The sequence below is a fragment of the Electrophorus electricus genome, chromosome 19, assembly GCF_013358815.1.
Source record: "Electrophorus electricus isolate fEleEle1 chromosome 19, fEleEle1.pri, whole genome shotgun sequence".
Classification (NCBI taxonomy): Eukaryota; Metazoa; Chordata; class Actinopteri; order Gymnotiformes; family Gymnotidae; genus Electrophorus; species Electrophorus electricus.
Genome location: NC_049553.1, coordinates 2653202 through 2670295, shown reverse-complemented (window position 1 = coordinate 2670295; position 17094 = coordinate 2653202). Strand labels below are relative to the sequence as shown.

The 17094-nt window shown below is 37.0% G+C and overlaps 1 protein-coding gene across 3 annotated transcripts; it reads left to right on the top strand.

Annotated features, from left to right (window-relative positions):
* The first annotated feature begins 13409 nt into the window (after positions 1–13409).
* LOC113569116 lies at positions 13410–15114 on the top strand. Of its 3 annotated transcripts, none has more exons than XM_035519748.1 (5): positions 13410–13468; positions 13584–13931; positions 14072–14416; positions 14586–14651; positions 15003–15114. In XM_035519748.1, exons 1-5 carry the CDS (start codon positions 13429–13431, stop codon positions 15005–15007), a joined length of 804 nt encoding a protein of 267 aa, XP_035375641.1. In that variant the 5' UTR covers positions 13410–13428; the 3' UTR covers positions 15008–15114. The 3 variants fall into 3 exon arrangements, with proteins under 3 accessions (XP_035375641.1, XP_035375640.1, XP_035375639.1); XM_035519747.1 differs by having other exon boundaries at positions 14553–14651; XM_035519746.1 differs by having other exon boundaries at positions 14553–14651; positions 14788–15114.
* The last annotated feature ends 1980 nt before the right edge of the window (positions 15115–17094 follow it).

The following is a 17094-nucleotide window of genomic DNA, read 5'->3' as shown; positions in this document are numbered from 1 at the left end:
GTTGCTGGATCTCAATGTGAGGGGCACTCATATGGCACTACCTGCCAAACCAGAAACCCAAGTGTCTCAGATGTTTCTGATTAAATACATTTTCATGGGGCCCAAAGATCCATGGAACACACCTGCTAGTATCACTTTGCATTGCATATATGGATGTTGTAACCATCCCAAAGGTGACATCCCATGCATCAACCTGGCAAACTATCATCCCCAGTAAAGGGTGGTCTGTGCCATACTCTGGGACCATGTATTCAAAGGGGCAAGGAGCCCTCAGGTGCCTCCTAGCCACCTCTCTTGAGCCCTACAGATGTTAGCAATTAGTCATCCCATGTCTTCATGCAGTGTCAGTGAGAACTCTTCTCTTTTCATTACAAAAGGTTCTAAAATATTTACTATATTAACTATATATGGGAAAAATACAACAGACGAGGTTCATGCAAATCCTGCATTGTTACATACTGCACTGATTTTACAGCTCTTTGCTTCAGCTCTACAGTTCTTTGCTTCAGAGCTACATTTTCCTCCATGATACACATAAGAGCAACTCAAACAGATGGGAGGTGCCCTACTAGTTCAAAGTTCAAAGAGGTTTTATTGTCATTTCAGCTATATACAAGTTCACAACAAAAACGAGACAATGTTCCTCCAGGACCATGGTGCAACACAAAACAACAGTTCAAAAGACAACATGCTACACAAGTGCAAACAGTCCAATATAGTGCAAAAATGTCATTAAATGAACATTAATAAATACAGGACAGGACAAATACAAAATGAGTAGACAGTGTAATTATTTAGTCCAGTACACAGTACTGGGCATATGTAAAGTGAGTTGTGCATAGGAGTCATATGTAAAGTGAGTTGTGCATAGGAGCATATGTAAAGTGAGTTGTGCATAGGAGCTACAATGAACATAGCAGTCACCAGTAGCAGCCAGAACAGTTCAGAGTACAGTGCTGGTTTAGTACAGTACTCTAGCAGCAAGTAGGATAATATGCAAGACTGCAACAGGAGTGCATAGTTTATTTGTGTGAGGTTTGACTTCAGCACTAGTCAGATGCAAAACAATGTGTGAGTGTGTGTATGGATATGTATGTGTGTATGTATGTATGTCTGTATGTATGTACTACTATACTTGAAGAGTCTTTTTGATGGACAGTTTATCTGCCCAACCTAGAAAAGGCAGTTTCACTCACTGACTGAGTGAGTGACTTGACTGCACCAAGCATGTGCAAGGACTCTCAGGGCCACTGTGCAGTAGAGAGCACATATTCCAGCATGTGGCTATATTGTAATCATTGATCAATTCTCAAAATGGATAGAAGCCGTCCTAAGTGTGAGACGAAATGCAAAAATGCACTGATTTTACAGCTCTTTGCTTCAGCTCAAAATCTCTTTGCTTCAGATCTACATTTTCCTTCCTGATACAAATAAGAGCAATTCAAACAGATGGGAGGCGCCCTACTACTATACTCATATTACTAGTATTGTATAGGACCCTTTCTGATGTGCCCTTTTAAAGTTGACAGACTTTATCTTTTTTTGATGTTGTTGATATTCTGAAATCTTTGTGCTATTTGTGCATGGAGGTCTCAAAGTACATTGAATTATTGCAGCCAAAGACAACACTCCTTTTTGTCAATTAGCATCATCTACAGTTCAATTTCTTGAGTTGTCCACCATCTACGTCACACGGGTAATGTTTATGTTCTGAAGACAGAAGGCGAGGCAGAACAATTTTTAAAGTTGTATTCTTTGAGTTTGTAAAAAAAAAGTTTTCTAACTATAATCCCATTTACATGACATTTATCCAAAGCATCGTACAATTATGACTTGAGCAATTGAGGGCTAAGGGCCTTGCTCAAGTGCCCAACAATGGTGGGACTTGAACCAGCAACCACTGAGCTACCACTTCCCTCAAGATGGATTACAAGATAGAAACTACGTTTTCACTGTATTTATGTGTATGACATTTTCATACATTGGTGCTTAGCATTTAAGGATAGGCTAAGCAAAGCAATGCAAGAGACAGGAAAAAAAGTGGGTTGATATACTTCCTGTGTTAACCCACTAAATTGTCTCCTTTTGAAGTTTTAATTGGAAGGACCTTCCCCACCCCATGGATCATGGGCCAGCCTGGCACAGTGCATACAGGAGACATAATCGTGTCAGAATATACTGCAATTCTGATTGAAAAACTGACCTGCTTCAACCTAATCTTGCCTTCTCTCTTGCTATTCCAGCAGTACAGCCTACACAAAAGTTCAAACCTGGTTGTAATTAAATGTCTGCTTCCTAGGAAACTAGAGGAGACTAGCTACTGACCACCTGTAATTGTCATTGCAGTAACCAGAACTATTGTATTAACAGATTCTCAGCCCCAGTGGATTCATGATAGTAATATTAAAGGGGTTACTCGACGGATCTCACAAATATGACCCCATCCTGATAGGAGCTGCTCCACCAATCTTACCTGGGTCAGGAGAACAGCTTGGACTAATGAACCATTTATGTCACAAAATAATATTATCCTCCTATGTCAATAAATTTGTGTAGCTTTTATAGTGCCTTAGAGGTAAATACTGTCTCTGTTAATCATTCAGTTTTAATACCTAATATCCTGAGGATGTCAACACCACAAACTTATTCAAGAATATGTGATTCTTTTTTTTTTTTAATGTAACTTTGTTCATGAAGAACATTTCGTGTTTGTTTTGTAAATGTATCATACCCCAAGATAGGATGAACTTCTATCACATGAAAAATGTGGGTAGGTCAGGATTTTCCCCAAAATCATCTAGCCTAGAGTAGGGTTTTTCAGCTGACCCTTCAGAATACTTTATTCCCTATTGTTATTTTGTTACAATATAAGATAGCATTGTATGAATAAAGCCCTCTCTTATAAGAATAAAAAACACTTCTGTAAGAGAAAAACAAACTCCTAGACTAAACATCTTTCTGTTAAATAGTATGTGAAGCATTATGTACTTGCTGTTCTTGGGGGGAAAATGCTCCTCTCCTCATTTCCACCTGTTAGACAATCAATTTCAACATGTTCTTTATGTTCTTTATCTGTCAATAACATATTGATACATTTATCTTTGCATCCTACACCACTTCCCTTTTTTCCTCTCTCTCTCACACACACACATACACACACACACACACACACACACACACACACACACACACACACACACACACACACACACAGTCAGCAATCCCCCCTCTGACCACCAGAGGTCAACCTCTCTAGCATACTAGTATGGTCTGCATGGTTTTACTTAATGTTATCGGTCAGTCTATTTAAACTCACTAAACACTAAACCAAATGCTCAGTGTGAACTATTGCCTCCACAAGTATACATTACATTCCTGTTGCATATTCTCTTGCCTTCTCTGTGTTTTGATCTCTGCCCTCTGCCTAGCCCTTTTTTGTACCTCTACTGGTTTTTGATCTGTGCCTTGCCTGATTTTGACCCTGTGTATGTCTTCAAATATCCATTTGTTTTGCCCCTATTATTAAATGTTGCAAATGGATTCCACTCAGTCTTTGAGACTCACTCATTATGCACAGACACTTACTGTGTATATTCTCTGTCCATCCTCAGTAAGCTTCTTGCCCAACACTTGACACCTGTGTCTTGATTCGGAGTCAGTGTTCACTGCAAATCTATGTGATTGCAGGATGATAAGATGGTCTCCTGCTTACAGACAAAGGGTATCCCTAATTTCCCTATGTTATGACACCCTGTACCCTGTACCATTTTACCTTGTCCCTGAACCTGGACCACAGTCATGCTAAAACCTTTCCCATTGGAGGACTAATGCAAGGGTCAAGATGACCATAGGGATCTTCAAGGTCAGGTTCCGCATCTTGTGTGGGCTCAGGGTCACCTCAGAGAGAGCATGTGAAATTACAATAACATGTGTGGTTTTGCTCAACAGAGCCACCATCAAAGCAAAGAGGCATCCTGCCCATACACCAAGTAGATGCTTGTAGCTGACCACAGAAATGGCAGAATTGTCAGAGGCACAATTTGCAATAACCATTTCTGTGATTAACTGTAATACTCCTGTGCTTTCAAGCATCTGCCCTTTAATAAGCATTTATTTTAGAGAGAATTTTATTTCAGTTTCATGCTTTCTTTATTTCCTTTAAATACAAATTACACACGATTGTAGAATTTCCTTTTAATTACTCTTGAGTAAGAACATTATGGCCAGTCACATTCTGTTAAGAGGATAGTCACAAACATGTTATCATGGCAATTTAAATGAAATGCCATCCTTTGTGTTAAATATGTACCTCTGGGGGCTTCATTGTATCATCCTGCACAACTGAGATGGTTTCTTCATCCTGAAACAATGATTATTGGTCAGGCAAGCTCTATGGACATTTAGATCAGTACAACTGCAGGAGGCTCAGTCACTGCCACAACATCGATCACTGTATGTTCAGACACTTAGTAGAGGGACCATTCCATAGTTTATGTGCTGTTAAGTGCTGTGAACTTACCTTGCACAGGGGATTTGTGGCTCTAAAGGGCTTCGGTTATAGGCAGGCTACTGTTCACTGCCTGTGTGAAAGGTCGTGGCAGCCCCCTTCCTGTTTTGGGGGCCTCAGCCTTCTACCTATTAGCTATAGAGCCAGAATCAAATATACACCATGGCAAATTAGGTTACAATTAAGGACATTAAATAGTTAATACTACTCATACTACTTTGAATAATGTTTTCATATTTCATTTGCATTTGAGGCCATGTGTTTGATTCCACTTGGATTACATCTAACTCAAGTAAATCATGTAAAGAAAAATCAGCATGTGTAAAATTGAGACAAATATTACAACTAATATATTAAATATTTTTGGCCTATCCTTCTGTTAAATATTGAATTATTAGGCTGTTACAAAATGTTTTTAAAATGTAATTATAACATGTGACATGCTAAAGGTACAGTCCTTTACAAATGCTTTTGTATTGCTTTTGAGTTGAAATATACACTACCAGTCAAAGGTTTGGATACACGTACTCTTTGTTTATTTTTGCTATTTCCACGTTAAAAAAAACATGGACTATAACAGACCAATAAGATAACACATATGTGATTATGCTGCGATAAATGAATAATGACTTTCTTATATCCTAGATTCTTCAAAGTAACTCTCATATACTTTGATGATAGCTTTGCACACTCTTGGTGTTCTCTTACGAGCTTCATGAAGCAGACACCTATTATACTTTCCCATCAGTCTTGAAAACATTCTCACATATACAGAGAACTTGTAGGGTGAAGAACAAAGTTCTGAAACAAAACTATTTGCTGAGAGTGTATCTAAAATTTTGTGTTAGTGTGTATGTTTTGAAAATTAATTCATATATAGGCTAACACGTTTCCCAAATTGTATTTATATTAGAAACAAATGTAAGTGTAATCCATTAGATTAAAATGCCACATTTTATTGTGTCAGGTGTGTCCAAACATTTGACTGGTACTGTATGCTCATAGTCTGCATATACTCTATTCTTTTTTTTTATCTTTAAAGGCTATGGTGAATCCTTTTGTTGGTGCACTATTGAGGACAGCTTTTTTATAGTTAACTGAGATGCACTTTTGTTAGGATCAACCAACTCAGTATTGACTGATCTTGTTACCAAAATACTGATCAGCTGGGCAGAAACCAAAAACTCTGTATATGACATGCTGAAATAAGTCAACTTGGAGTTCAAGGTAAAGCTTAAAGTTTGTTAAACAAGCTTTGTGAAATACCCCATAGTCTTGTTTTTGTCTGAAGATATTTGTTCATAATCTACACACACAATCATGATTATTTCCACTTCCAATGCCCTAAAATACATTTTGACATTTTTTTCATTCACATTTGTTATGAATCCTGTTTTCAGCCCTTCATAGATCATAGATTTCTGAATGCTCAGCATAGTTTACTGATAAATGCACTTTCCTGTGAACTCTGTTATATGTTTGCATGAAAACAATAACCACAATCTAGATGGTGTAGATATGGTGCAGTACATAGGCTATTGTGGATTCTGACCACATCACAGATAAACTTTTAACAGCCAGAAAGACTCTTGACAGGAAGGGAAACTGTTTAAACCTGTGAATACCTTTAGCATTCAACTTTCCTCTCAACTTTTAACTTATGTACAACCAAGACCTCTTCAATGACACCTTGCTATGCATTACACACAGTCATCCTAAAATTTTATTACATTTTAACACAATAAAAAGCTTCATGTTAATAAAATGACCTTGTGTATTTTAGACAGTATGCAGCATTTTATAAAACTGGAAAGACAGGATTAACTTCCTTGTTGTTGATATGTTACCTGGTGCTGTTGAGAGCAATAGGGCAAAATAAATTCGAATCATCTCCAAGCTCTGCAAACAATATATTTCATAAAAAAAAGTATTTAATTAGTTATAGAAAAGCCCTCAGTAAAGGATCTACAGGTAAAATTCCATTGAAACATAACCTTACTTTATTGTAGTAGATTTTGTAGAGTTACTTACAGACAAAAATGAAGTTTAAAAGCTTTTGCCACTAAAAAGACCAACTTTCAGATCTTGACCCACTGGCTAGATACCGTGTTAATCTGGACATGCAAGTCTAACATAAATATGTTTCAAAGAAACAAATATTTTTAAATAAAAGGTACAGTTATAAGTTGTTATGCCCGGCCTGCCACAAGTCAGGAAGAGACACCCTACTAGACTACTTCCCCATTCCCAGTCACCCACTTATTGATTCATTCCCAGGCCCTGTCTGTCATCTCCTTCAATCATTACCATCACCTGCCTCTTACAATGCCTCATACTATTTGGCATTGTATCCCCACAGTTGCCATCCTCTAGCACTTCACATTTAGCCTGCTACAGCCTAAGTAGCCAGTCCTGGAGCTATTGCCTTTTCAGTGCACTTTCTTGCTTTTTTTTTTTTTTTTTTTGCTTTTACAAGTGTTTTCTTTATTTGCTGAAATAATATCACTTCTTTTCATTGCTTGTGTATTGCTCCTGCATAAAATGTCACATAGGTACAACTATAGAATACATGGAACTAATGAAGTGACCACTCTATCTATCTATTTTTGCACAATATTTTGCAATTAATCTAATTTTCTTGTAATCTCATGAGCTACATTATCTCTAAAGGCAAAAGCAACACAGCTATCAGTTTCTAGATTAAAAAACAACATACTGGTAACAAACTGGATTATGTAGATGCCCCTGTTTCATCATTTGTTTAATAAAGACAACAGCTGTACAGTGCAGTACAGGCTGGATATCTGACCATATTATTCTGCTATAGAGCTTCAAGTTTCAAACAAGTGAACATCTCATGGTAAAAAAAGAAATGGATGATTGTATCGGTAAGATCTATATTTCTGTATTTTAGTACAATTTCTACATTACATTACAGGTTTCCTAACACCATGTCAAGATGGCCAATTATTTTTGTTTTAAATGCAGAAGGTTAGTATGACTTTCTACCCACCTCTATCTCACTTTCATTTAGTGCCTTTATAAAGGTGCCACACTGACACCCTTTCTTTAGTTTAAGAGAGCAAACTCACAGAGCAGTGCAAAAACCACTGTTGTGACCACTAACGTCTTTTCTACATCAAAGAGGTTCAAAGTACTCTCATGACAGGGTTCATTGCATTGTACATGTTTTAAAAATGTGAGTTTAAACACATGCTAGGCTACCCTTACAGATCTACCAAAATGAAAGAATTAATCCCTTATATTTGTTGATCACAATCATGCTGCTTATATTGCAGTATCTAAGTGCTCAACATCTCTTTCTTTTATAGAGCTCTGCACACATGTGAATTAGTCTTGACATGTGCACGGGTGTGGAGGACAATTGTCAGGAGTTCAGTGATGGTCAGTCCTCTTACAATGCCTTCAAATATGCACCACACAAAATTAAATGCAAAGCTAGGCTAAAAGGCCTATAATCCATTGTCATTTTAAAAGAGAGAGAGAGAGAGAGAGAGAAAGAAAGAAAGAAAGAAAGAAAGAAAGAAAGAAAGAAAGAAAGAAAGAAAGAAAGAAAGAAAGAAAGAAAGAAAGAAAGAAAGAAAGAAAGAAAGAAAGAAAGAGGGACCACAAGCCAAAACAGGGAGAGAGTAAGAAGCCAGAACTAGGGACCTACATATGGTGCCCAGAGGTGGAGTCCAGATGTAGTGCTTAGAGGATGCAATAATCATTTATGCAATATGGTAAAGCCATACAGTTTTTACTCAATTGATTACAGATTACTAATTAACTTTTGGCATGTGATTGTCCATAACCAGAGCTCAGGAGACTTTTGCCTGTATCACTGGTGCAAAACTCAAAACAAATTTTAATGGAGTTGGCTCTTATCAACCTTTTATACACTTTTTCTTTTAAAAAAAACATGTCACACAATGCTACATTGATTATCACAAATTTTATGATAAACTAACAGTTTTTTTGAAAGATTAGAACAGAAAATACATATATGTTGGAATCACTGACAGAACTCCAACAGCAGCAAGACCAAACACAATAAGCAGCTTCATAACTAAACTTATGAATCCATATTGTAAGAGCCATATTACACTAGCTGTAAATTAATTTAATATTCTATGATGTAATGTAGAACCATAATGTTGATGACAATTCATTGTTCTTTTGTTATGAAATGTGTCTCATTAATTAGTCCTGAGAAAACTCACATAGGATGGGGCTTATGCTCACACAGACACTTCATTTCTACACACAGAATAAACTGAATATACTTGCCACACCAATTTTCATCCAGTGAACTTCCAAACACAACTACTGGATATGAACACACACAAGGATAAAAAGTGACACTAACTAAGAGCTCTGTGTAGCTAATCTGTTGTACAGTAGATACACATGGAGGAAATAGAGGGAGTGGAAGGAGAAAGGGGAGCAGCGTAGAGGATGTAAAAGAGCAATGGTAAGGCCTCAGCACAGATGACAACTAGTCGCACCTCAAATTCACCTCAAAAAAAAAGCATTTTACTAGACTTGACTGTCATCACAAAACATTCTCTAATCACAATCTTTATGATATGTTAAGATTAAGAGAGAAAACACTAAAGAGCTTTTCTCTACATTTCTGTATCAGGACTAGATAATTAGACAAATTAAGTCAAAAAAGCATATTATGCAAAATGGCAGAGACAGACTGCTTCTAAGCAAGACAACAGGACAATAAACAGTAACTTACAGTAACAGGAAGTAACAGTATGAAAGTGTCATAAAGGATGGTCTACCATACAGCTACAAAGTAGTTGTAGCTGTATGTTATTATATATGTATGTATACATATAATGGCAGTAATTTATTGTTTCTAACTTCTGTACATGCTATCACATAAGACAGTATGTATAAGTCACCCCTCTGACTGTGTGTTTAGCCATTAACAATGTACATTGTAATGGATTCAAACAGTATCTGAATTATGAAAAAAAAATTGCAGCACATCCATAAATAATCCATTAAATAATTACATACTTTATGTTTAAATTGAAATGATAAGTGTTTCTGACTGTCACACCGGCTCCACCCACTTCCTCTATGGCCAATGGAGAGAATCCTCAATGGAAATCTAGTCTCCCATGTGTACATGTCTTTCATCTGTCCTTTGTTTCCAGGTGTTTATATACACCTTTGCATCTCTGTGTCCTTTGTGAGATCTTGCCAATCTCTGAAAAATGCTTTTCTGAGTGTTTTTTGTCATGAGAACTGAAGTTTTATCTGTGTATTTCTAGGCTGTTATTACTGCAGAATTTGCTTTTTATTACATTTTGGATCTCATCTGTTTTGCTTGCTTTATTTGGGTTGTAATTGGGTTTTTTGATATTGCATCTCCTCTATGGACTGAGTGTATTGTACTTTTGTTTACTCTTCCTGGTGAATACAAAATAATACCTCAGTGCCAAGCTATCAGTCACAGATAAACCTCTGCAATTTTGTTATGGAAAACAATAGAAGGGGGTATTCAGTGGGAGTCTAAGAGTTGAAAACAGCCTAGGTAACCACGGTGCTTTCCTGAGCAGTCACATTCAGCAGCTGCATGACATCATGGCCACATAACCCTAATCGTAACCCTAACCTAACCCTAACCACTGCCTTTAAGCAGGTTTCTCCAGTCTCCAACAAAGTGGCTGACAAAACAGTTCATATGCATTCCTAAGAACATTCCCTTGCAGTACTTGCATCTAGCAGCTGTGTGACATGCATTTCACTGCATACCTCCAGCACTACATTCAGGATGCAGATGAAATTACCATGACATTTGTGATCACCCCGTATCTGGCAAGCAACCAGGTGAGCAACTTTTAAGTTTTAAACAAGGGTGCCATTCTGCGGTGGATTATGCAGTTACGTTTTGTTTTTTAGCCAGTAAAAATGGATGGAGTGAGCTTGCTTTGAAATCAGCCTTTTGCTGTAGTCTTGGTACAGAACTACATTTAAAACTTGCCAGTCAAGATAAGCTGTCTCTGTCTCAGTACATTCAATTAGCCATCCATGCTGACTACATATTTTGCACCTGAACATCGGCTGCTCCGCTATCTTTGCTGCATGAACAAGCTGCTTTGAACAACACCCCTGCTAAAGCTGTACCTATGGAAATGGGCCACAACAAACTCAGTCCAGAGGAGGAGTGCCCCTCACTCTCATGATCTATGCTTTTATGGTGGAGACACAAGCATCACAAGCACATTCTTTTCTAAGCACCCATTTCCTGCATAGCACTATTGTTCTTTGATGTCCCTGACTAGCTAAACAAAACCCTGGGACTGAGGGGAGCTCACTGAGTGTTTCACATAATTTGAGTCCCCACCCTAGCCCCAAAAGTCCCAAAACAAAATTCCTGGTACAAATTCTAGCAAGACCATGTCCTGAAATTTTAGCTATAGACAAATGTCAGGGGGATGCTATCTCAGGGATCTCCCTGCCCTGCTGCTGCACCACTCTCCCTTTTTGTAAAGAAGGATGGGGGAATTCTGTGTGGATTACCTAGGACAAAGGTATTCAAATCACAATCCTCAAGGTCCTACAGAGTTTCCATCCTCCCTTTATCCAGGAGACAGTTGTGATAAAGTGGCCAACCATTTATTCAACTACTTGTTCTCTTATTCTACCAACCAGACATTCCAGGACCTCTAGGAATGCTTCATGTCTACTCCCATATCCAACACCTTGACCCCACACTCCTTTTAGTAGGCAAGGTGGATGCCTTTGAAACAAGAGCAGGGACTGTGCTTTCCCAATGCCAGGGCACCTCAGACAAGTTGTATCTATGTGCCTATTCAAGGATGCTTAGTACATCTGAAAGAAACTGGGCCCCTCAACAAGGCCCTTATCCCTCAGTTGCTCAAGTTGTATTCAGTCATAATTGTAAGTTGCTTTGGGAAAAAGCATCAACTAAATCCAGTAAATGTAAATGTAAAATGGGAATTCTTGGCTATGAAAAATCCTCTTGATGATTGTGGACACTAGCTCCATGGAGCTGAGCATCCCTTTCCTATCCATCACAGACCACAGTATATACTATTAAAAGACTAAACCCCTACTAGGCCCAGTGAGCATTATTATTTTCTTGTTTCAGTTTCATTATGACATACTGCCCAGGCTCCAAGAATGTGAGGGCAAAATTCTGAAGTTCCATTGCAGCCACCTAAGAGCCACCTATTCTGTTGGCTCCTGGCATGTGCCACTCCAGCCACTGAAACCTGGAGACCTGACTGGAATTCTAATCCCCCTTGAGTTAATGTCTATTACCTGTTCCTCATTTGCCTGTGTGTTTAAATATCCCTTTGTAATGTTTGCTTGGTTTAGATTGTCATTTATGTTAGGTCTTTGTGTAACCTGTATGGACTAAATATTCAGACAGTGCCTTTGTCTACTCTACCTATAACTGCAAAATAAAATGAGCCTGCAACTGGGTCTGCAGAACAAATGTTTGTAAGGGTTTGAAAATGTGTTTAGCCATTCTAGAACAGAGATAATTGTTCAAGTAATCTTGTTATATTGCAAAGTTTAAATATACCAGGAAAACTGTGTGGAAAAAATCACCTCCTTGCTTTCTCCAAATTACTAGGGTTACACATTCATACCAGTACCAGGACTGTCAGTGCGGTGTAGAGAAAGGTCTGCTTCCCAAAAATATCTAGCCAGCAGTGGTCCTGTGGTCACCAATTGTAACGTGTAGAGAAGTGAAGCCAGACTCAAGTGTGTAGTGAGTTACTTTTAGGGCAATCCCAAAATCATAGTCTATGGTCATTAAGCAAGAAATAAGCCAGCAGGAAATTGTGACATGACTGCCACTTAATGCATAGGTCCAGAAGCATTGACATGCTCAATGGTGACCCTGGGCCCCATGGTTGGATAGAGTCAGCTGGCAGGCCTTCTAGAGGCAATCATCACACCAGATAAGCAGACATACACACACACACACACACACACTTAATTCCCATTTACAGTACAGTTTGAGAGATGGTAGCAGTCCTGATAAATTGTTCCTCTGTATGAAATTGCATTTGGCTATAAAAAATCCTATTCTAAGAAGTGAAATATGGTAAGTCTTTGGATATGAATATTTTGGGATTAACCAATTAGTGATTATTTTTCTATTTATTTCTTTATTAATATTTTTGTATCTTACATGGTTGGAGTAGGGTGTTGTTTTTGTTTTTCTTTTTTGATCATTTCAATTGGTCATGTGATTTAATAATACATTCAGTGAAAAGCTCTTCACTTGTCACTGTGTCCTATTCAAGTAGGTTTGATTCTAAATAGTAAAAAGATTCTTCCTGGATAAGTTCTTGTATATTATATTTGACTAAGTCAGTTGAGAAAATGAACATGCTTTGAGCCCTTTGTTTTGATCTTGTATGTTTAAACCTAAATTAAAGTTTGTTACTCTAAAAACTTTCACTGTGGCAAATAATCTATGAATTCTTTCAGTTTGCTGTACTTGTGCAATTTGAATCCCTGTTACCTTATTTTTAATGTTTACCTCTTCTTTGCTTGGCTGAGTGATAATGGTGACCATTTTATGTAGTTTTATTATTCATTCTGGTGTTTAAAATATTGTGAAGGTTTAACATTAAGTGTGGGTTGTGTCAAAGGGTTTTATATTCTTTTATAACCATATACAAAGGTATCAAATTTGCTATATAGAGATAAGTTTTAAAAATGCTGCAATATTATTTTTTTTGTTTGTTTATCTAAAATGGCTTGTGAATTAGTTCTAAGTAAACATTGTATTTCCTCAAAACTACTGAACCAATCAAATCCATCCCCAACTTCAAACTGTCCAATCATATATGGCCTACTACTGAACTGACAAGAGATCAATCTTTGAAACCTCACTATTGTCTTCAGCAGGAACAATGGCTGTGTTCTTTATCACCTTTTATCTTTTTGTAACTGGTGAGTGTCATTCTGCTTTAATATTTTTATGTTTCATGCTACTAAGCTGAATAAGGTCATTACACATTTGTTAGCCTTTAAACACTTCAAAGCCTTAACACTTTTTTTTTTACAGTAAAAACATCTGACATCTCCGAGCTTCAAATGAAAACAGTAAAGCATGGAGACAATATTACCATAAAGTGTGACCTCAACATGGCTGAAGAAAACAAAAACATTTATTTAGCCTGGTACAAGCAGAATTTTGGAAAGCTGCCAGAGAATATTGTGAGATCATTTGGGGACAATAAAAAGTGCAGATTTGAGCCTGCATTTAACAGTGGCCACTTCAGTATTAATGTGGATGGTGTTTTTGATCTCAGCATTAATGAAATTAAAGAAGATGATGTAGGAACATATTTGTGTGGAAAAACAAGCACAAGTACTACAGAGTTTGTATCTGGGGCCCTTTTGATGTTTGAAGGTATAGAGTTGTGCTGTGTCAGCATGCATAATTTACTCCAACATTACACCATGGCCAACATTGTTTACATTTGTATTTTGTTTTACACCACTTTTAGTTTTTTGATTGCTCTTTTCTGTTTTGCCTAATTCATTTTAAAGCTGAGAAGAATGTCCACAGTGCTCTGACTAAAATGGTTATCAGGAGGGGAGAATCTACCATGATGCAGTGTTCAGTACAAGCTGATACTTCAAGCTGTGTAGGAAACTACAGTGTCTACTGGTTCAAACATGGAGAATCTGATCCAGGAATCATTTACACACATGTAGACAGCAGTGATCAATGTGAGAAGAGATCTGAGGCTGGCTATTCTACACAGAGTTGTGTGTACAAGCTCCCCAAGATGAACCTCAGCCTCACTAATACTGGAACTTACTACTGTGCTATTGTTGCATGTGGAAAGATAATCTTTGGGAATGGAATTGCAGTTGAAGCTGCATCTGAAGGTGTGACTTTTTATAATATTTGGAGGCACATTGGAAATAATGGAACTTCATTGAATTGTATAATTTTTGTATGGGGAAATATCTGCCTATAAATACATTGTGTGGTATTAATTCAAAATATTTTTCATAATTTCAGAAAATAACCACTGGATTGTTATTGCCTTGGCAGCATCAACTATAATACTTGTCATAATGGTGATTTTGTTTGGAATTCTATTTAAAAATCAAGTGAAAGGTAAGTTCACTTTAACTACTATGTACCGATCTGACAAATATAAAAACTTGCTATATGTAGACATTTCTAAAGTATTGCTAAGAGTATACAGAGTATAAAAGTATACAGAACAAAAAGTTCTGTTTTTTTCATAAAGGTGCTTGCAATTACAACCCAAATCATACAAATCAGGTAACTGGTCTCCCATCATGCACATTCATGTTCCTACTGGTAAAGATGGATCTGTCCTAGAATCAACAATGCATTTGTTATATTTATAGCTAAAAAGTGCAGATTAAAAAAACATCCTTTTTAAACTCTACTTGTATTTTGTCCTATGTATAGTTTATAACAGCTCATATTCTTTGTCAGGCTGAGGACTCAACTATATTAAACTATGCAGCTGTGAGATTTACTCAGAAACCTTCCTCCTCCACAACATGCAGAGTCAAAGATGTTTATGCACAGATTAAAGTTTCTTAGCTCATGGGAAATGGGTACAGATTTAAATCATCACCAACATGAACGTGGTTAAGAGAGCTTAACAATGTGAGTCCAGTACTCTGAATGGCACAATCATATGTCATCAGCGAATTATTTCATGGATATAATCAGTAAATTATTTCAGTTTTAAAATGTTATTAAAACAGACATGGTAGAATTCATTAAGGTCTGAAAATCACAAATTTCAACTTATAGCTAGATATAGTACGGGTTCATGTAGTGTCCTACCACAAAAAAAGTTTGTGCCTTTTTAAAATTTATTTTCTGTATATTTCCAATAAAACCATGATTGTACTAATGTGCTTGGTATGCTTTTAGTTTATGTTCACCACATGGGATATTGTTTAGTACGGTGGCTCGTCCAAGTAGAAAATTAGACATACTTTTAGTATGTAACATTTGTCATTGTCTTGGATCATTTTAAATTATAATTGTACACAATTTCAGTATTCTGCATACTTTTCTCTGGTTTTGAAGTTCTGCCACAAAATTATTTGGTTTAGGCCCCTAATCAGCAAGCCAAAGCAACAGTTGCAAGGAAAAACTCCTTAAGAGCAAGAGGGAGAAACATTAAGAGGATACAGGCTCAGAGTCTACACAAGAAACAACTAAACTAAATACAGACTAAACAGAAGAGCCACTGATAGTGGTGGAGGTTCTGTTCACTGTTGTGAACTCTTCAGTAGGTGGTTTATACAGAGGAGCCAATCAGGTAGAGCTGGAGGGATCATAGTGGTCAGAAGGGCACTCAACAGGATCTCTCCTTCAGGGTCAAGCTTTCATCATCATTAGAAGAGACAAGAGGGGCAGCTCAGCAAAGAGAAGTAAACATGGATATAGCACTGTTTGGAAAACAGTTATATATAAATAATATGATTCACAAAGTGCAGGATAGCCTTTGGAATAATGAGTTATAACAGTTTTGCTGCTATAAGGTAACACAGGCAACAGGGCTCCATGCAACATCACATTAACTGATATACAAATTTGTCATTCGAAATAGAAACTAATGTTTATGAATCATTCCACTGAGAGGTTTAGTTTAAAACAGTTCCAAGCAGAGTGCCTTGAGTGAGTATTTTACTTATGTGTGGGTGGATGCATCACTGTTTACATTAACAGATATTTGGAGGTCGGTTAGGTAGCGTCTGAATCAGGAAAGGGCTTTTCCTGTAACCCCAATATTTTGAATGTTTTTTTGTTGTAATAGAAAGTATCATATACATAGTTGAGATATCACTGAATCCTATGTCATTTTCAATAACTTGCCTATGTGTTTAAAAGTGCAGTTGTTCTCATCTCACCCACTGACCCTGCAGTCTGAGTTTAACATGGTATTATCTTTAGAGAGGATAATGGCAAATATGGTGGCTTTTATTGAGAAGCTAAGCATTTTCTCTATATACATAGAATAAAAATATGCAGATGTAATGATTTGATACCATATCTTTAACAAAAATCTAACCTAAATTGCATATATTAAAATGCTGTAATGTCCAAGCTGTTTTATTTTGGCTTTATTGGGGTTTTCAGTCAATAGAAGCAGAAGAGTTTAAAACAGAGGCAGACAATTATCAGTGGTGAATCTGTCATAATTGGTAACAGAAAGGCATAAGCAAGTCACAAAAGGACACTAGAACTAGGAAACCACAAGGAATAGAAATATGGCTAAGCACCTAAATAAATTACATACTAGATTTTGCGAAGCACCCAAGGACGTTCATGCTTTAAAACCCACCCACGTACTCATACCATGTTTCTATGAGTAGCTATGTACTCTTGAAAACCACCCACATACTGATACCATGTTTCTATTACATGATCAAAAAGTTTGGGCACATTTTAAATACTACTAAATGAATGTCACGCTAAATGCATAACTTTTGTGACATTAAATGACCTAAGCTGACAAAAATACTGAATTAAATACTATTTTATATGGTGGTATTGTGGTTTTAGA